We start from the raw sequence: 20,742 nt of genomic DNA, 5'->3' as shown, positions 1-20,742 counted from the left end.
ATGTGAAACATATCCATTGGGGCTATTCCCAGCAAGATTGTACAAAGAAAATGACTTAGAATTTTTAAAAAAATATATTTGTATTGATTTCAGAGAGGAAGGGAGAAGGGGAGAAAGAAACATCAATGATGAGAATCATTGATTGACTGCACACCCCTCCTGGGGACCAAGCCCACAGCCTGGGCATGTGCCCTTGACCAGAATCGAACCTGGGACCCTTCAGTTTGCAAGCCGACGCCCTATCCACTGAGCCAAACCAGTCAGGGCAATAAGATAATTTTTATGAATGTGTTCTAGAAAGTTCAATACTGAGAGTATAGGATAAATAAGACATAAAGGAACTTGAGCTTTTGAATGGCATCAGCACCTCGTAAGTGCAACATACGTGTCCACCTTGTGTGGCCCTGGCTTAACTGAATCATTTTACAAAAATGAAAGCCAAAATTCAGAGAAGTTAAAAATCCAATATGAAAAAAGATAATGCCTGATTTTTTGAGATACATTATCAGCAAATGAGAAAATTGTTTCCAGGAACAATTCTCTGATTGGAAAGTCCATCAATATCCTCTCCTGCTCTGAATACTGAAAAGTTCTTTATGTCAAAGAAAAGCTGTATTAGAGACAGGAGTCTGGAATTAAAAGGGACTATTTAGTTGGATACAAGGATAAACATTGTCAGGGAAACTACTGGGTGTTAGAGGAATGTGTTCATCCCCAAGGTCATGAACATCAGTGTACTGTGGATCCCAACTTCAACACTAGCAGAGGCCACTAGCACAGTCAGGCCACTCACTACCAAGCAGAACTCTAGCATAGCTAGGAGCAGTGAAATTCAGCAGCACTGTCCTGCCTTTAACCTCTGGAATAGATAATGTCTGTCACTTCTTTTGGGTAGTGTTCATGCACAACTGGCTACTACAACACAAATCTCTGTAAAATGACAGCAGGTGTGCTGTTTCTGGTTTTGCTTTTAATTTTTAAGAAGTCAAAAAGTAAGTAGAGCCCAGAGTAGATTTTCAGCAACCACAAGTTGCCTGCAGTATTGAAGAAGTCCACCAGTGGTCGCCTAGTGCAGATCTTCCTTCTAAGCTTCCGTAATTCATCTGTTCTGTCTCTGCTCCACCACTTATTAAGGGCTGCAAACTCAAAGGCCTTTGGGACAAGGCTGTGGAAAGAGTGAAGCAGGCTCAGAGAGGACCATTGAACTGTGGGACATTCCCATCTAAAGTTCAGCTGATTCTTGCTTCTAGGGAATGTGAGACAGTGTTTCTACGTTTGCCAATTTTCTGAGAGAAGCTGGAAATCAGATAGGTGACATCTAATTTTAAAGTGTTGACAACCAATTTCAATCTAAAGAGGAAATAGAGCTGCACAGGCCAGTGAGGAGAAAGGTGGCTGAAAAATAAGACTAAAGACAAAAAAGGAACTGTGTAAGCACTGTTCTCTAGTTGGTAAAGCTTCTTAAAGAGCCTTGAGTTTAACAATTTTGAAACCTGTACATATGTGCAGTACAGAAAGGGGGATAAGAGAAGTCACTTTATAATAGAGAAACCTGACAAACACTACCTTACCAAGTGATCAAGGTAGAAATCAACAGTGAAAAGTCATGGTGATAGTATGCACCCTCAGTATGTGAGAATGATACTTCATCTCTGTGGTCTTTCTTACAAAAACCATGATAAACACATCAGGTAAACCCAAAATGAGGGACATTGTAAAATATATCCTCAAAAACAAGGAAAGTCTGAGAAACTGTCAGACCAGTGGAGGCTAAGGAAACAATGACTAAATGTAATGTGATAACTTGGACGGGATCCTGGAATAGAACAAGGATATTAGATAAAAACTAATCAAATCGGAATAAAGAATGGAATTTAGTTAATAATAGTGTATGCATATTTCATTAGTTGTGGTGCCATAGTAATGTGAGGTTTTTCAGTTGGGGAAACTGGGTATGGGGTGTATAGGAACTCTATTAGCAACTTTTCCATAAACCTAAGTCTAAAACTATTCTAAAATTGTTTATTAAGAACAAAAGTCTGGCTGGTGAGAACCAAGATGGCGGTGTAGGTAAATGCCTGTACTTGCTGCCTCCCACAATCACATCAAAATTACAATACAGAACAACTGTCATTCAGAATCGCCTAAAATCTGGCTGAATGGAAGTCCTACCACTAGAGAAGTAAAGAAGAAAGCACATTGAGACTGGCAGGAGGGGCGGAGGCTCAGAACAGACTAGTCCTGCACCCACGTGCAGCATTTTTTAATCAGGAGGGATATCTCCAAGGTCTCCTGAGAAGTAGGGAGTCCCAGCTGCACACCAGTCCCCTAGCCCAGGGTTTCAGAGCTGGGAAGAGAAGTCCCCATAACTTTGGACTGTAAAAACCAGTAGGGGATGCTCTGGCTGGTTTGACTCAGTGGGTAGAGCGTCGGCCTGCCAACTGAAGGGTCCTGGGTTCTATTGCAGTCAAGGGCACATGCCCAGGTTGTGGGCTCCATCCCCAGAAGGGGGTGTGCAAGAGGCAGCCCATCAATGATTCTCTCGCATCATTGATGTTTCTATCTCTCCCTCTCCCTCTCTGAAATTAAAAATATATTTTAAAAAAACAAACAGTGGGGATTGTGGCTGAGTGACACAGAGGCTGCTGGAGTCCCAGGTGTTCCTCTTAAAGGGCCCCAGCATGCATTTACACAGTCTTGCCTCCTCTGAGCTCCAGTGCCGGGTGGTGGCTTTGGGGGAATCCAGGGACATATGGGGAGGAATGTGTTCATTGGGGACTGTCTGGCATCAGGGCAGGAACTTGGGGGCAGCTTTCTCCCAGATCGGGAGGCTCATAGAAGTCATTGTTCATGTGCTGGGACCTCCCCCATTGCAGAGCTGACAGCCATATCTGAGTTTTCATCGGCATGGCCCACACTATTTACTCCACCCTGGTGATTCCCTGAGACCCTGCCCCATCCAATTTGCAGCCCCACCCATATGAGTGGCCTATCCTGGCTCAGGCTTCAGACTTTGTTAAAATCTCTTAAACAAGCAGAAGCTGGAGTCAGCATGCCCCAAACCTGTCAATAAAAGGCCCAAGACCCAGCACTAGCACCAGTCTGCCTTGCTTCATAGCTGGGCCTCAACAGGGCACTTCCTAGCCCACAAGTAGCCATCTGCAGATCTTCGGTGGCCCCAGGCAGTGGCTGACTTTGCATCTCTTGGGAGGCCCCAGAGCCAGTGCACCCAGTGGACAGCTTCAGATTACAATTGATTATACCAGATTACCACTCTACGCATCAACAAGCAATATACTCAAGGAGCAGACTCAGCACCAAAGCCCCACTGAAGCAAGTCCTGCTCCATAGGGGTGTCTCCTGCATTGTAGACACAGCTAGTCCTCACAGCCAATTGGCCTGGAGTTCAGTTCCTCCCAGTGATGCCAACAGCACAGTCCACACAGGGGCACACCTAGAGTGCCCAGCTCAGGTGACTGGGGAAATTGAGTCACTGGGCCCTACAGGACCCCTAATACACAAGGCCATGCTACCAATTCCAGGAGATATAACAGCTCTACCTAATACATAGAAACAAACACAGGGAAGCAGCCAAAATGTGGAGACAAAGAAACGTTACAAATGAAAGAAATGGAAGCAAGCGAACTACTGTGACACAGAGTTCAAAACAATGGTTATAAGGTTACTCAAGGATTTTAATGAGAGTGTCAAGGGACTCAGTGAGATTTTCAAGGATCTTAGTGAGAATGTCAAAGACATGAAAACGGACCAGTTAGAAATTAAACATACACTAACTGAAATAAAGAATAATTTACAGGGATTCAACAGTAGAGTAGTGTATTCTGAGAATCAAATCAATGATTTGGAATATGAGGAAGTAAAAAACACCCAATCAGAAAAAAAAAAAGAATACAAAAATATGAAGATAGTATAAGGAGCCTCTGGGACAACTTCAAATGTACCAATATTCATCTTATGGGGGTGCCAGAAGAAGAGAGAGAGCAAGATATTGAAAACCTATTTGAAGAAATAATGACTGAAAATGTCCCCCACCTAGTGAAAGAAATAGACTTACAAGTCCAGGAAGTGCAGAGAACCCCAAACAAAAGGAATCCAAAGAGGACCACACCAAGACACATCATAATTAAAATGCCAAGAGCAAAAGACAAAGAGAGAATCTTAAAAGCAGCAAGAGAAAAACAGTGACCTACAAGGGAGCACCCATATGACTATCAGCTAATTTCTCAATAGAAACTTTGCAGGCCAGAAGGGAGTGGCAAGAAATATTCAAAGTGATGAATAGTGAAGACCTACAATCAAGATTACTCTACCCAGAAAAGCTCTCATTTAGAATTGAAGGTCAGATAAAGAGCTTCACAGACAAGAAAAGGGAAAGGAGTTCATCACCACCAAACCAGTATTACATGAAATGTTGGGAAGAAGAAATTATAAAAAATATCAACAATAAAATGGCAATAAATATATATCTATCAACAATTGAATCTAAAAATAAAAATAAGCGAACAAAAAATCTAATGAACAAAATAAACTAGTGAATAAAATAGGATCAGAGGCATGGAAACATGGAACAGATGGACGAATCTCAGAGGGAAGGAGATTGGGGAACAGAAAGAGAATAACCGAAGATCTTGTATGCATATAAGCATTACCTATGGACACAGACAATAGAGTGGTAAAGGCCCGGGGTGGGTCAGGAATCAGGTGGAAGGGGGCAATGGGAGGAAAAAAGGGGGACATCTGTAATACTCTCAACAATAGAGATTTTAAAAAGAGAGAGAGAGAAAAAAGGAACAAAAGTCTGCACAGACCATGTAACCATATATGGATGCTCAACTCAGCCTTGCTCATAACAAGAAGTGGCACTGAGATACTATTTCTCACTTGTCAGGTTGGCAAAAATCCAGAAAGGCAATATAGTCTGTTGGTGAGACTGGGAAAATAGGCACACTGATAGATTGATCAGGATTTTGCCAATATCTGTCAAAATTATATCCATTTACGCTTTGGCCCAGAAATTCCATTTCTGGGGCTCCATCTGAAAGATACACTGGCAAAAATATGAAAAGATGTAAGTATATACAAGCCTATTAACTGTAGCATGATGTATAATAACTAAAGATGGAAACAACTCAAACACCCACTAATAGAAAGTCAAAACAAAAATCTACATCTAGTTGAGCCTGTAGAATCCAGAATCTAGGCCAAAGTACCAATTTACAGGAAATACTAGTACAGGAGACAAAATATGTTAGCAACGCAACAGAAATGCAGTCAGCGGCATCGAGGCAAAAGCAAAATGCAGAATAAACACTGCAGTTTCTTCCCCAAATTGCAAGGGAATAAAATCTTACATTTTAAACAACAGATATTTGATAAGAAATTAATTTTGTCAGTTATATTTTTGTTTTTTTAGAACATCCTTGTCTTTTAGAAATATATTCTATTTACACTCGAAATGTTATGTGTAGCAATTGCCTCAAAATAATCTCAATGGGGGTGTGGATGGGAATTTAGGTGAGAAAGACTATGAACTGATCATTGTTGAAACTACTACATGAGGATTTCATACCATTCTCCATACTTTCACAGATGTTTAAAATCTTCCGTAACAAAAAGATAAACAACAACAAAATTGTTCAGGCCAGATAGTTACATCTATGAGCCAGATTCAAACCCTGAGCTACCAATTTGCATGCATTGTCCTAATATATTTAATTGTGTATGAATATACATGAGGATGATGTAATGGTCCTATGTGTAGTTGAAATACCAGCCTTTTTTCACCATTTCTTATGGGAAAAATGATTTGGACAGGATTTTAAATTCTGCACACATTTAAAAATCCACACCCCTGCCCTAGCCAGCTTCCCCCTGGAAAGCGGCCAGCCAGTGAGTGTTTATGAAGGCCCCACTGACTCATCCACGTGGAAGGCAGGCCCTCCCAGAGTCAGCAGCCCCAGAGTCAGAGGGCAGGTGCTGAGGGAAAGAGGGCCAGCTGGCATCAGAAAGAGTCTGTTAGAACAGCATGGAAGCAAGTGCAACTGGAAAAAGCAAAGAATAGCCGAGTCTGTTTTTAACATTTATTAATCCAAAAATACATAAAATTCTACTTTCTACCCCAGGTTCTTGGACTCTCAAGAAAGGAGGTAGCTGCCAGCCTTAAGTATCTGGTGCAATACCTAAGTGCTCATATCTGTCTCAGGAAGGAGAAAGATCAGGAAGCAAGGCTCAAACTAGGGACCCCCAAATCAGGCCCATGCCCTGCTGAGGCCCTGCCAGGGGGACTGGGCACAGAGCATGAGGCTTTCTGTCAGAGGCAATGGGGGCACTCTGGGGCAATTTCCTCTTACAATTAGGCTCCCCGCAGAGGAGGTCCTTCCCTGCTCACTGGTGTTGATGGCTGAATTCCTCCAGAGCCAGCAACCAGAGCTAGCAGAGAGGCGTGTCCAGAAGCAGAGCCCCGAAGAAAAACTGGCTTCTGGCTTCCCTCAGCTTCTACAGGGAGAACCTGGAACTCGGGCCTCTCTTCCCTCTCCTTCTTGGCCCAAATCCACTTCCAGGAGAGCCGGAGATAGGACCCTGCAGCCAGGCAGGTGCCCACTGGGGCTGTCACACCTCCATGTCAGTCCACATAGCCTCCCAGGAAGCCTGTTTCAGTCACTATCTGCAGCCTCATTGCATGCCAACCGGGTGCATTGGCCAGGGCTCGTGGCCTGCAGGAGGGGCCTGGGCCACAGGCTGCAGCTGCTGCTGGGACTGCCAGATATGATGGAGCTCCTTGAACTGTTCCACCATGCGGTCTTTGAGGTCTGGGTTTGAGATCTGTAGCCGGATACTATCGGCTGACCAGGAAAGCTCCCCTGAGAACATCTCCAGCAACAATCTAGCCGCTACGGGCACCACCTGGGCAGCAAAGAGAACAGGGAGAACCCAATAGGGCTGTCAAACCTGGTTGTGCATGAGCACAACCACCAGGGGGTGGGTGGTGGACTGCAGCCACCAGGAAGGAGGGGCACCAAATTTTACTTCGAGCAGCCCTGGGCCTTGATTGCCTCTGGTTGCCACGTCCACACGGTCCAAAGAGCCCTGAGCCCCCATGGTGAGGCAAAGGCTTGTCTCAGGATTCCCCAGGATTCAAGCCAGAGCAGAGTTGGGGGTTGGGAGAGGATGGTATACCTGTACAGTGATGAGCTTCTTCTCTCGGGGTTTGCGGTCAGGCCACTCCTCCCCAAAGCAGAAGAAGATTTCAAATGGAGGTGGGGTGTTGGTCTGACCCTTCTGGAACATGATGAGCTCTGCGGTAAGAACGAGACTCTGAGTCAGAGGCGAGGACCCTGCCCCTGGATGAGAGGAGGCGGGGAGGAACACGATGGGGGGCCCTCACCGTTGAGAAAATGCTCCAGGCTGAAAAGTTTGGTCCTGACCTCCCGCTGGATGGGGTTGGGGTGTGAGCCGTGGGCTGAGGCGCAGGGCCCACTCCAGAACACCTTGCATTGGCACAGGCGGATGGCATACAGGTCCTGGCCTTGTAGCTGGAGGATGAGCCCGCGGTCCAGGAAATCCAGCAGCTGGTTCGTGTAGAAGCGCTGCTTGTCACTGGGGATGTCCTCGGGGCTAGGGAAGCGCACTTGCTCCAGGCTCACAGGGCCAAAGAGCTCCACCTGGTCCTGGGTGGCCTGCAGCTGGCTGTAGAAGAGCCGGCAGCCGTGTGGGTTGCTGATGGTGAGGGCACGGGGCGGCCGCCCCCTGTACTGGAACTTGATCTCCAGGTCCGTAACTGCGGGCAGAGGGGCAGGACCACCCCACCTGTGAGCCCCGCCCTCCCCACTCTGCTCAGCTGCTAGTCTACTTATTCCCCCCCCCCCCCCCCGCCCACCCAAGGAGGGACTGGCATGGGCATCTTTATTTCTTTCTTCACCATCCTCCAATCTCTTGGCAAACCAACCCCCAGCACCGCTTTACTCGGCCCGGCCCAGCCCACCAGTCTGTGGGTTCTTACGAGGTAGCATGTGGGGACTGATCAGCAGGTCGGGCAGGAGTTGTTCGCCTGCGGGCGGCAGGCTGGCAGCCAGGGGCCCAGGCTGCAGGCTGGGCAGGACCTCTGGGAGAAGCTCTCCAAAGGCAGTAGAGTCAGCAGAGGCAGGGCCCAGGAGGCTGGGGTCTGGAGCAGGGGGGCCCAGCACCACAGGTGGCTGGAGAGTGGGTGGCCACTTGGCTTCTTCTTTGGGTAAAGAATAGGGTGCCATGGGGGGGCCAGGCTGCACTGCTTCTACAGAGGGTGCGGGGGACAGAGCTCTAATGCCAATTCTAGGAACTGCCTCCCAGGCCCACTATTCCCAGCCTGGGCCTTCCCCCCCACACCCCCACCCCCACCTTTAGCCCCTCCCAGGTACCGAGGGTACCTGCAGCTTCTCCTTATACTAGGCCCCCAACCACACCACCTCCCGGCCACACCTGTGAGGCTCAGGCTTGGTAACATCCTCTGGAGCTGAAGTGAAGACATGGGCAAAGGAGGAGGGAAGACGCCAGAGAGACAAGGGAGAACAGGTTATTACATTGATCTGATGCTGAAGAAATAACACATGAGAACCACAAGGCCTTTCCCCAGGCTTCAGCTCAGCGGAGGCCAGGCCCTGCCTCCAGTCCCAGTCCTGCTGCCCAGGCAGGCAGTGAGTCCTCAGTGCCTCAGTTTCCGCACCTGCCTTCTGAACAGGCATAGTAGCTACCACACCCGACCTGCTGTGAGGGTCAGTCAGCGAACAAAGCCCAGGGGGTTAAAGTGGTGACTTTGTTTCTATGCTCGGATCCCAGGGAGAAACTCAGGGTAGAGCTGCAGGAAGAGCAGGCTCCCAGAGGAATGGGGCTGCTGGCTCCAGGAGCAGAGGAGGACTGAGAGCGCCCCCACCAGGCTCTCCCCGGCAGGGCAGGCAGACCCTGGGAGAATGACCTGCTCACCTCTTCCTCTTCCTCCTCCTCCTCCTCTCCTGCACCACAAATGTAATCCTCACTGGGCTGTGACTCTGCAGACGGGAGAGAAAAGCAAGACAGGAAGGGAGTCAGTGGGGAAGGAGAAGGAAGGCCACGGGGCCTCATGTGGCAGCTCCTGCTGTGGCTTCTCCCCTGCCCAGAGCTGCCCAGGGAGGTGAAGGGCCGCAAAGCCTTCAGGAATCAGTAGGGACCTCCCTGACCCCATGGCACTCAGCTCCTGGGCCACCGAGAGCCAAGAACAAGGGCTGGCTGAGGAAGGCAGACTGCGGCCCTGATCCATGCCAAGCCATTCCTGGCCCCACAAAAGACCCAGCCCAGGTGACTCCTGGAAGGCCTGGGTGTGATGACCTAGCAGCATGTGCCTGACCACTGCAGCATGGAGGGCCTGGGCTTTCATGCACGGCCTCCGAGGTGGCCCACACAGGGCCGGGCACCATACCTGCAGGAGTGGGGCCGTTGGAGCAGACCTCATAGATCTTGTAGGGCTGAGGTGGCATGTCCCGGGGCCCGTCATAGATGAGGCGGAAGTCACGGCTCTTGTTAAGGGCACAGCGCAGGTTGGCCTTCCACTTGGCTGGGTCAGCCTCGTCCACCCCCTCCGTGTACTTCCCCGTTTCCTTGGCCCAGGCCTGCGGCAGGAAGAGAAGACAGGTAATGATAGAGAACCTCACCTCTCACCAAAGCCTCGCCCCTCCTGGCTGATGGGAGTTGTGGTCTGCAAGGTGGGAGCTAGGGACACCAGGTGCTTTGAAAGGCGTTACATTCACTGCTCCTGAAGGGTGACAGGCACAGTCTCCAAGGAGGATGGTGTGACGTGGTGGATGAAAGCATGGGGTCTGGGTGTGGGTGTGGGTTGGGATTCAGAAACCGCCACCCACCAGTTGTGTGCCAGGGGCATGTCACTTTGTCTTTGCTTTGGTCTCCCCATTGTAGTACCTACTTCACAGGGTGGCCGTGAAGACTCGAGGGCCCATAAAGCTCTCCGAACTGTGTCTGTGCTTGGATAGGCTCTGTACACTTGAATTGTGGGTATCATTATTCTGGAGAGCAATTTGGTTGATACCAGGATTACAAATGTTTTACCCTTTAATCCAACCATTCTACTACTGGGAATTTATCCTACAGATACAGAAGCATCCACACAAAATTCTGCACATTCAAGGTTATTCATTGCAACACTGTAAAAGCAAAAGACCCAAAATAACCTAAATGTCCATCAATAGGGACTGGTTAAATTAACAATGGAAGACTGGGAAGCAAGGGGGGAAAGGAGGAAGCTTTTGATGTACTGACATGTAGTGATCTCCAAGAAACATGAGGTGCAGGAGAGTATGCATGTACCTATATCATTTTGCAAAAGTTGGGGAAAGGATAAGGACATATTTTTTGTATATGCACAAAAATATCTCAGGAAGGATAAACAAGAAACCGATACTAACTGCCTCTAAGAAGGGGGTGGGTGGCTGGAGACTGGGCGGGAGGGAGACTTTTCACTGTAAACCATTTAACACTATTCAAAAATAGGAAATGGATTTGAAAAGAACCTTGAAAAGGTCTGGCTGGTGTGGCTTCGTGGGTTGGATGCTACCCGTTGCACAGGCCCCGGTTGAGGGCTCGATCCTTGGTAGGGAGCATGCAGGAGGCAGCTGATCTTGATGTTTTGATCTCACATAGATGTTCTCTCTCTCTCTCTCTCTCTCTCTCTCTCTCTCTCTCTCTCTCTCTCTCTCCCCTCTCTCTCCTCTCTCTCAAAATCAATTTTTAAAAAATCCAAAAAAAAATAAAAATGTTCCCAGGCCTTCCACCCAGAGTTGCTGATACACTTGGCCTGAGATTCAAAAAATAACCTTGAAAAGGTAAATATCAAGTGCAAGGACTAAAGAATATATATCCAGATTTAAAAATAAACATTCTCTTTGACCCAACAATTTTTAACTCTAGGAACTAACCCCAAAGAAAATCATTGAAGATGTGCAACGCGTTTAGAGAATGTACCTGGTAAAGTGGTCCTCAACGCTGAAGCACTAAAAGCAACCTGAAGTGTCCAAAAACAGACTGGGTGGCTAACCTGTGCTGGACCCTTCCCATGGAACCTGCAGCAGTCACGGATGTTGAGTGAAAAAATGCAGGTTACAAAACAATATATAGTTTGATTCTACATTTGCATTTCATAGATGCATTTGTGCAGAAAACAAAATGTAAGCAAAAAATAGTCACAGTAGTCACATCAAGGTGTTAAAATTACACTGCTGCCTGCTGTCTTCGGGTATGTGTACACCAGACAAGCACACTGCATGTGTACGCATGTGTAATGAGAATGAGACAAGAACAAAGGGGAGGAGAAGAAGGAAGGTCTTCTGGGGGCCTATCAGTCCCCACCTTGCATTGGGGATCAGGTTAGAAAAGCTATTCTCTGTGGTTATGCCTGTGTCCCCTTAGTCCAGGCCCAGGGTCAACTGCAGCAAGACAACTGGATGAGTGGCCAGTTTGAGTGGGAATGGGGGTCCTCTTCTGAGGGATGGGGCTTCCTCAGAGGCCCAGGCAGTCCCCTGTCCAGGACTTACCTTGAAGATGGTGTTATCTCCATCCTGGCTGGGGCCGTGCCTAGTGGCATGGCGCCAGGGGATGGAGAAGAATTTCCTTTCGCCATTGACCCATCGGAGCCCTGGGTATTGGCAACTGTTCACCTGGGCCACCAGCCAGGGCTTCAGCCGCACACGGCGGGGTGGAGGGGGGACCCCGAGGGCAGGCTGGTTCATGGCAAAGGGGTCTGCAGGAGAAAGACAGAGGGGCACATCAGCAGATTTGCCACTAACCACTCCTTTGGCAGAGGGGCTGGTGGGGGTGGGGTGGGGAGTGCTTCAGGGGCCCAGCCATGGCATTAGGACTTTCCCTTCCTCCCAGCACTGGGGGCTGGAGTCTCTCCAGTCCATCCAGGTGGTCAAAGCCAGATCCCTTTCCAACCATCAGCTTTCTCATCACAGGGTCCCTGCACCTGCGTTGTGTTTGGGGGGAAGGGACGGAGGGGGTTACACTGTAGTGGATGTCCCACCCAGACGCCCTCTACCAGATAGGGCATCGCTTCCCCAGCAGTCAGGAGGCTGGCACAGCAAGAGGCTCAGAGCTGTCCATCTCGAAACCTGCCCTCCTTGGCTCACTCCCGGTTAGGCCCACTCCTCCCCTCGGGAGATAGCCGTGGGCAGTGAGAGATGGACACACAGGGACAAAAGGCTTCAGGTAGAGCAAGCTGGTGCTCCTGTGTGCACACCCCAGGGCCCAGGGGCAGGCTGCAGCCAGCTTCCAGCTGATTCCACATCCCTGCTTAGCATTCTCCCCGCCCCACCCTGCCCCCTCCCTTCCCTCCTCCCTCACTAAACTGCTGCTGGGGTCTTTCTCAGCATCTAAAAGGGTTCAGGAATCTGGAGAAGGGGCTGCATGTAAATTAATAAAGAGACTAGAAATATAAATGTGGAAGGCATTTTTGGGAGCCAGAGGAGACTTAGCTATAGCAACCAAGTTCCCCGAATCTCTGGACCCCTAGCTTTTTATTAACACAAATTGCCCTAAAGCAAATCAGATATACATATCAAAGGCAAGGTTTGGTATACAGTAGGCATTGTCAGGTTGGAGGAACTGCCCTGGCTGTCCCAGTAGCAGGCAATAATATATGCAGATTTTCAGGTTTGGGGAAATGCTTTCGGCTATTCCAACAGGCAATAATATGTATCTTCAGCCCTGCTGAATATAGAAGCCCATCAACCTTTTGAGGACTTCTTGCATTTATTATGACATGCTGGAATTAGCTTCCAGCAAACTGCCTTCTAGGAAACCTGGCCTAAGAACAAGGTAGACCTGAGAATGGAGGGATGGTTTCCACACCCAGTCCTCAGAGCTTCTTTTCTCCCTCAGTTTCCCTCTGGGATCAAGCTTCCCCCACCTAGACTTCTTGAGCGAAGTCCCATCAGCACACTCAGTCTACCTCCTGCATCATCAGACTTAGGTCCTATCCTTGTAAAGCCATCAACTTCCTAGACTGAGGCCTCCCCTCTGAGCCATGCATTCTTCCAGCAATTGGTAAGCACCGAACGCTTGCCAGACCTGTGCTGCCCTGAGCCATGGGGACTACAGAGGTGAGGTCTAACGGCTGCCCACTGGGAGCCAGTGCCACCTCCCCAGGCCAGTCTCTGCCTCCCATCCCCTCTGATCTAAGAGAGTGAGGAGACCAGACCCCAAGACCCCAGAGGAAGGCTGCAGGGTGGGGGTGGGGGGGTGAGCTGTGACGGAGGCAAGGGTCCGAGGCAGGCGGCCAATCAGGGAAGGAATTGCTGAAGGAAATGGGATATCAGGGTTGGTGCTGTGAACACTGTGGGTGGGGATGAGAGTTATCCTTAATATCTGAGGTAACGCCATGCACAAAGGGACTAGGGTTTGAGTCAACAGCAGGACAGCCTCAGGTTGAAGAATTTTCCAACAGCTAAATCCATCCAACCGAGGCCGGGCTGCTGCCTGGGGGTACTCAAGCCGAGTAGGCTTCCTGGCCTGCCTGGGTGGGAGGCTGACTCCTCTCTGTTGTTCCAGGTCTGCTTTGGCCTTGGAGCACTGAGCCTCGGTTTTCCCTGAAATTCCCTGACCAGTACCTTTTGGGGTTGTAGCTGTTTAAGTGCCACCTCTTGCTAAGAGGTCTCCACCTGCAGGCCTCTCCTCAGAGCAGGTCGCAGCTCCAGGCTGGGCAGGGGGGTGGGAGAGCTTCCAGCCCTGCCCCCAGGCCTCAGGAGCTGGTGGCTCAGTTCCCCTTTCTGTGCCAGCCTCCACCCAGCACCAGGGGAAATGAAAGTGCCAGACCGGACAACTCGGAAACCTGACTCACTGGGAGCTGGGGGAGGAAAGGATGTGGAGAGAAATTCTCAGTGGGTCCCCGAGACCAAATTCTCAGTCTCTTTCCCCATAGCCAACCCCAGCCCCACCCCCAACCCCCAGGTCTGCTGGTGGTCATTGTACATTTAGTGTGGTTCACAGCATTGGGTCGCCTCCCCCAAGGTCTTGGTCCTAGAATAGAGGAGCAACTGTCATAGGTGGCAGGCAATTCTGGTTAAGTGACGGTGGACTGAGGAAAGCTCTGTTGCCACCGAGGGAAGGCAGTCTTCCCTGAAGACCCCACATATGGTCAGCCCACAGCTGTGCCAGGGGTGGTGCAGCTGGGAGAGCAGAAAGGGCTAGGAGGAAGTCAGGGTGAGTCTCACTCCTGGCCCTGCCCAGCACTGCTGTTCAATGCAAAGGTTTGGAAATGATCTCTGGCCTCATGTCAGAGAGGCACAGCCTCTTCAGGAAGCCCAGGCGGGGGCTGTGGAAAGGGGCTCCCACAAGAAGCCGGCAGAACCAAGGAAAGGTCTGTGCAGCCACCACCGGAGGGTCAGCCAGGTGCACCAGGACCAAGCTCCGTGTCAGCTTCCCAAGGACGCTTCCTCCTGCTGCCGGAGGCATGCTTAGGTCTCATTCAGACTATCCTAATGCCAGGAGTTCTGAATTTTAATCTTTGTGCCTCATCCCCCCAGATAGACACAGTTGCCCAGATTTCCCAGGGAACCCCAGAAGCTACAGGGCAGCCCTCAGAAAGTCCATCCCAATGCTGGGGGGAGAACTTGACTTTCCCTCAGAGGGCAGCGCTGGCCAGGGGTCTGCCTGCAAAGTGGGAAAAGATGTCAGTGCCTGCATCAGCTTCCATGGAAATGCCAGAGGTGTGGGCTGCTCAGGACCCAAGGGAGCCCCCATAAGTGAAGCATCCGGACAGCCAGGAGCCCCTCTGCGGTGGGGGAGGCCCCACAACTCACACCAGGGCCCTGAAGTCCCAGGAGCCACCCCATGAGGCGCCTGGAACACTGTGGGCACCAGGGACCCCTAGGGGAGAAAGCACCTCATCCCCAGACAGTGGGCAGAGCAGCAAGCCCCTTGACACCTCCCGAGTTCGATTCACATTTGTCTCCACAAACCCCACCTCAAGCTCAGGAAGAAAGGGGAGTGGGGTGGTCTCTGCACCAGCGAGACCCTAAAGCCTCCCCGCTCCAGGTGAGTTGACCACACCATGAGACAAGTGGGAGGGGGTAGTGGGAGGGGGTAAGGGGAGGGGCTGGGGCAGCAGGTGCGGCGGGAAGACGCCTCTCTCAGCCTCCTCCCAACAGCACGGTGGGGGAAGGCCGAGGCGCAGGGGGAAACCCCTAGTTTGGGCCTTGAGATAAGAAAGGGTGTTTTCCCAGGGCCTCCCTGGACTTGTTGGGAGCCCTAGCGCCCCGGGCCAATAGTTCTGGGGGAGGCTGGGGCCTCTGCCTCTGGCCCGACTGCCCCTTCCAAAGGACCCGTAGCTTCCTCCATCGGCCCGCAGCGCCCTTACGGCTCCTGGTCATTTTCCCCCTCTCTGGGCCCGCGGGAGGCCAGGCCAGACCCTGAGTGTGGGACTGCGCCGCTGGTTCAGCCCCAGGCGGGTTGCCCGCGGGCTGCCTCGGGGTAGCTGGCTCACGGTCTGTCTCAGGCCGCTGCTCCGGCGGTGCCGACGAGGCTAGGAAAGTCCCCCCATGCCCGCCCGGCTCTGGGGTCCCGGAAACCCCCGCGCGGGGGGAGGGCCGGCGCAGGCACTACTGCCACACTGATCTCTTTCCTCCACTTTGAGACTCCTCATTGCTTGGTTTTAAGTTCGAGGGAAGGACGTAAAGAAACGAGTCCAAGAAGTATTGAGCCCGAGGTTCTCAGGCGGGAGGGTCAGCGCCTCCTTTTCTGAGTCTCTACCTGACACCCTCTTCCCACACTCTCTGCCCGAATGCCTGCCATGGCCCTCAAGGTCCTGGGAGGATAAACCCTTTCAATCCCATCCTCTTACCCGAAAGGGTGAGGGGTGCCCGGGAGAGAGCACAGAAAGGGGCAATCGGGGCTCGCCCCTCCAGGGTCAAGGCCAGACGCCTGCCGGGCGCCTGGGGCGCCCCGTCCATCCTTGGCGAAGCGAATCGGAGGGAGAGACCAGCAGAGCTGGCGCCTTGGGCAGCGGTGCCGACCCCGCCTCCCGGCCGCCGGGCTCCCCGGACCCCAGCGGGACGAAGGCTGCCAGTGCGGGCACCCTGTGCTGATCGGGACAAGGGAGACACCTTGGAGGCCGCCGGACTCGCGGGGCGCGCCCTGCACTAGACGCCCACCGAGCTCGAGCGCCCAGCGAGCCGGTCGCGGACCCCTCCCGCGCCCGTCCCGCTCCAGTCCCCTCCCGCCAGGCAGGTGTCCCGCGGGCGCGGAGAGGAGCGTGCGTCCGGGTCCTACCTGTCAGCGGTGCGCCCGCGTGGCTGCGCCCGGAGTACCGGCCGGCGGCGGGGCCGACTGCACCCTCCCGAAGCGCGCCTCCCGCCCGCCCGGCACTTCCGCATCGTCCGCCCCCGCCCATGGGCCGCGGCCGCCGAGCTCCATGCGCGGGCAGCGCCCCGCCCTGCCCTATGGAGCCACCCTAGAGCCGCGCACTGACCCGGCGACTGCGGGCCAGGCCTGAGCATCGGGCCCGGCGGGCTCCCCTCTAGCCCAGAGCCTCCCGAGAGACCCCAGGCGGCGCGGTGGCCCGGACCGACGACCGGGCTCCTCTGGCAGTCAGTCCGGAACCACGGCATCGGACCACCCCAGCCCCACCCCACCCCACCCCACCCCACCCGGCGCAGCGCTCGGTGCAGCCTGGGAGCTGCCCAGCCGGCGTCCGCGGGAGCTCCAGATCCGTGCAGACACAGGCCACCGACCGAGCCACCAACGGGGCAGCTGCGGAGCGGCGGATGGATAGTCCCCGCCCTCGCCCACCGCCCGCACCCCTTGCAAGGGTCGCCTCAGCCCCCGCAGCTGGCGTCGGGACCCCGACACTTCCTCCTAGACGTGCCTTCCTCAGGCTACTCTGCCCCTTTCCAACGCCCAAACCCCACACCTGCCTGCCCAGCTTCCCCTTCCTGGTCCCCTTCGGGCCGCTCAGGTCAGCGTCATAGTCGTCTGCCACCTCTCTCCACTCACCGCTGCTTTGGCCATCCATCTGCCCTTCTGAACGTTTTTCGGTTCCACAAATGGGCCTCGCTTGCCGACCTCAACCTTCACATGTCCGGTTCCTTCTCATGGAACATTCTTCGCTTCAAATTTTGTTTCGACATCACGTCCTCTGAAAAGCTTTCCCTCCTGGGTCGGTTCCGAGCTCTAAAGCTCGTCCTGGCTGGTTTCATTTCATGGTTTTAATGTGTGACTCCCACTGAGATCAGCTTAGGAACCACACCTCTTTTCATTGTTTTCTATAGTAATTTTCAATATATATACATATATATTTTTTTAATATATTTTATTGATTTTTTACAGAGAAGAAGGGAGAGGGATAGAGAGTCAGAAACATCAGTGAGAGAAACATCGATGGGCTGCCTCCTGCACACCTCCCACTGGGGATGTGCCCGCAACCAAGGTACATGCCCTTGACCGGAATCGAACCCGGGACCCTTCAGTCCACAGGCCGATGCTCTATTCACTGAGCCAAACCGGTCAGGGCAATTTTCAATAAAAATATTTTTTAAAAGAAGAACATTTTCTTATCCCCCCTCCCTTTTTATTGATTTCAGGGAGGAAGGGAGAGGGAGAGAGAGAGAGAAACATCAATGATGAGAGAGAATCATTGATTGGCTGCCTCCTGCATGCCCCCCACCAGGGACTGAGCCCGCATCCTGGGCATGTGCCCAATGGGAATGAAACCGAGACCTCCTGGTTCATAGGTCAACGCTCAACCACTGAGCCACACCGTGGGGCAAAAAGAACATTTTCAAGTTAACTGACTAAATTTTAGACAGCAAATAAAACATATAAGTTCCAGAAAGTACTATTTGCCCTTTAAAGTTTGGTGCTTGTGTTTTTAAGAAATGGGGTATTAGTTGATGAATTAGAACTTTGACCTTCCCCTCCCCTCTCCTTCCCTCAAAGGGGTCCTCAAACTACGGCCCGCGCGCCACATGCGGCCCTCCGAGGACATTTATCCGGCACGCCGGGTGCCGCTGCCCGTCTGCTTAGCAGCCCACTCGTCCCGGGCCCACAGTGCGCATAGGAATTTGTTCATAGTTTTTTTAAAAAACTATAGTCCGGCCCTCCAATGGTCTGAGGGACAGTGAACTGGCCCCCTGTTTAAAAAGTTTGAGGACCCCTGCTAGGAAAACCTTTGTTGCTGGTCTTCACAGGAGGTCTGTGTCATCACTTATTATGTGTTGTCTTTTTCTTCTTTTCTGTCTCTTCTTTCTCCCCACTCCTTGTAGCCCTAATATAAAACTGAAATATAATTATACAAAGTATTTTACTATTTGTATCTGCTGAGTATTTCACTACTTCATATTTTTAAAATTTAAAGTGTGGATGGGAGAAAAGTGGATCCGTAGATTGTTTTGTATTTTAAAAATGAAACTGGTATTTAATTGAAAGTGGTCCCTCACCAAATGGGAACCTTTTCCACTGGAGGCCAATAATGCTTCATAGAAAATATTATTTGTTGGACTAGAAAAAATAGCTGAGGCAACAGTCAAAAAGAACCTTCTTTTATTGCCAAATGCCCTCCACACAGGTGAGGTCCCCACCCTTCTGAACTTCATCAAGAACCATGAAGGGGCCGGGCTGGTGTAGCTCAGTGGTTGACCCATGAACCAGGAGGTCACGGTTCCATTCCTGGTCAGGGCACATACCTGTGTTGCAGGCTCAATTCCCAGTAGGGGGTGTGCAGGAGGCAGCTGATTGATGGTTCTCTCTCATCATTGATGTTTCTATCTCTCTATCCCTCTCCCTCTCTCTGAAATCAGTAGAAACATTTTTTTAAAAATAAACAAATAAAAACCATGAAGGGGTTACATGCAGAGGAAGGGCACAGCACTTGAGCTTCTATCCAGCTCTGTTGTGTTCAAGCTAAGTGACCTCCAGCAGGTCCTGTGAATCTCGTTGTCTGTCTGTAAAGGGGAGATGATGTTACTGAGCTCAAAGTTCCGGTGTGAGGCTCTAGGGCAATGGTCGGCAAACTCATTAGTCAACAGAGCCAAATATCAACAGTACAACGATTGAAATTTCTTTTGAGAGCCAAATTTTTTAAACTTAAACTTCTTCTAATGCCACTTCTTCAAAATAGACTTGCCCAGGCCGAGGTATTTTGTGGAAGAGCCACACTCAAGGGGCCAAAGAGCTGCATGTGGCTCGAGAGCCGCAGTTTGCCGACCACTGCTCTAGGGAAACCTGAGTTAAGAACCACTCTGGGCCAGAGACATGGCATAGAGAAGAAGGGGCAGGGGAGGAAGCATCACTCAGACTTTCCCAAAATTGAAGGACCCTTGCCTCCAGATGCTGTTTTATAGTGAAATACAAGGAAAGGGGAAGTGAGGCTACACCAACCCCCATGTGATCACTCCCAGTTCCCCCCAGGGGCACATGGGGAACAGGGAGATGTGCCTCCTCCGCCTCAGGAGCCTCCGCAGAGATGTGTGTCCAGGTCCCTCACTCCCAATGGTGAGATGGCCCCGACTTCCCTGGCTGGGGCATCACATTGAGCATGTGGTGAGAGGCCTGGTTCTGGTAGAAGCTAGAGCATGAGTATGTGTGAGTGTGTGTGTGTGTGTGTGTGTGTGTGTGTGTGTGTGTGTGTGAAGGGTGAGGCTGTGTCACCAAAGGGAACTGAAAGAAGCTCAGTATGAGTGTCAGGGAGAGAAGACAGACGTCCATCAGGCAGCTGGACAAGACACCAAGACACCCCACCCAACTCTGACCTTCAGTGCAGGCCTGGGCAGCTGCCTTTTCCCGAAACCTCCTTTCTAAGAGACCCACCCTCTCAGGCCTGGCTCTCCGAATTCCTGTTCCTCAGATACCCCCCTTTTCTGGGAACTTGTTGGCTGGACACTGAACTCTGGAGTCCATCAGGGCTGAGTCACACTCTGGCTCCACCACTCTGGAATGGTGTGACCTTGAGCAAACCATGGACTCTCATGGAACCCCCATTTCCCACCTGTGAAGTGAGAATGGTACCACCACTGTCACAGATTGGCTGGGACGCCTAAATTCAGCACATGCTCAGTGAGTACCTCTACATGCCAGAATAAAGTGGCCCTGGCTGGGCAGCTCAGTTGTTTAGAATGTCATCCTAGTATGCCACGGTTGCAGGTTTGGTCCCTGGTCAGGGCACATACAAGAATCAACCAATGTGAGTGTTGACCTATGAACCAGGAGGTCACAGTTCGATTCCCGGTCAGGGCACATGCCTGAGTTGTGGGTTCAATCCCCAGTTGGGGGCAGGTAGGAGGCAGCTGATCAATGGTGCTCTCTCATCATTAATGTTTCTCTCTCCCTCTCCCTTTCTCTCTGAAAACAATTTAAAAATATATCTATATAGATAAAGAGCCAGGGTCCGTAACATCCAAAATGACCAAATGAACACCAGAAGTCAGTCCTGCAGTCAGTGCTGGGTCACCGCGGTTGCCTGATTCCCTATTGGAGATGGTGCAGGCTGGGCTGAGGGAACCCCCCCCACTGCACAAATTTCGTGCACCGGGCCACTAATATATATATATATAAAATAATCAACCAATGGATGCATAAATATGTGGAACAACAAATTGATGTCTCTCTCTCTCTCTCTCCAAGTCAATAAAGAATAAGTTGTAATTTCAAAAATAAAAGTCTATTTTGTCTAAACCCCTGCCCTCCTGGAGCTTCCATTCTATGGAGTGAGAT

General features: G+C 51.3%; 1 protein-coding gene across 3 annotated transcripts; it reads right to left on the bottom strand.

The window, feature by feature from the left end:
- Positions 1–6,096: 6,096 nt before the first annotated feature.
- IRF5 (interferon regulatory factor 5) lies at positions 6,097–17,111 on the bottom strand. Of its 3 annotated transcripts, none has more exons than XM_080664429.1 (9): positions 17,029–17,111; positions 11,574–11,779; positions 9,449–9,638; positions 8,977–9,041; positions 8,476–8,509; positions 8,021–8,290; positions 7,406–7,798; positions 7,198–7,316; positions 6,097–6,924 (listed from the first exon to the last, which is right to left on the bottom strand). In XM_080664429.1, the coding sequence occupies exons 1-9, from the start codon at positions 17,045–17,047 to the stop codon at positions 6,694–6,696; spliced, it is 1,527 nt and encodes a 508-aa protein (XP_080520555.1). In that variant the 5' UTR covers positions 17,048–17,111; the 3' UTR covers positions 6,097–6,693. The 3 variants fall into 3 exon arrangements, with proteins under 3 accessions (XP_080520555.1, XP_080520554.1, XP_080520556.1); XM_080664428.1 differs by lacking the exon at positions 17,029–17,111 and adding an exon at positions 16,505–16,612; XM_080664430.1 differs by lacking the exon at positions 17,029–17,111 and adding an exon at positions 16,306–16,414.
- Positions 17,112–20,742: the final 3,631 nt, after the last annotated feature.

Source organism: Plecotus auritus (assembly GCF_963455305.1).
Source record: "Plecotus auritus genome assembly, chromosome: 4".
NCBI lineage: Eukaryota > Metazoa > Chordata > Mammalia > Chiroptera > Vespertilionidae > Plecotus > Plecotus auritus.
Note: the sequence above shows the minus strand (reverse complement) of the source record. Positions and strands in the feature narration are given on the sequence as shown.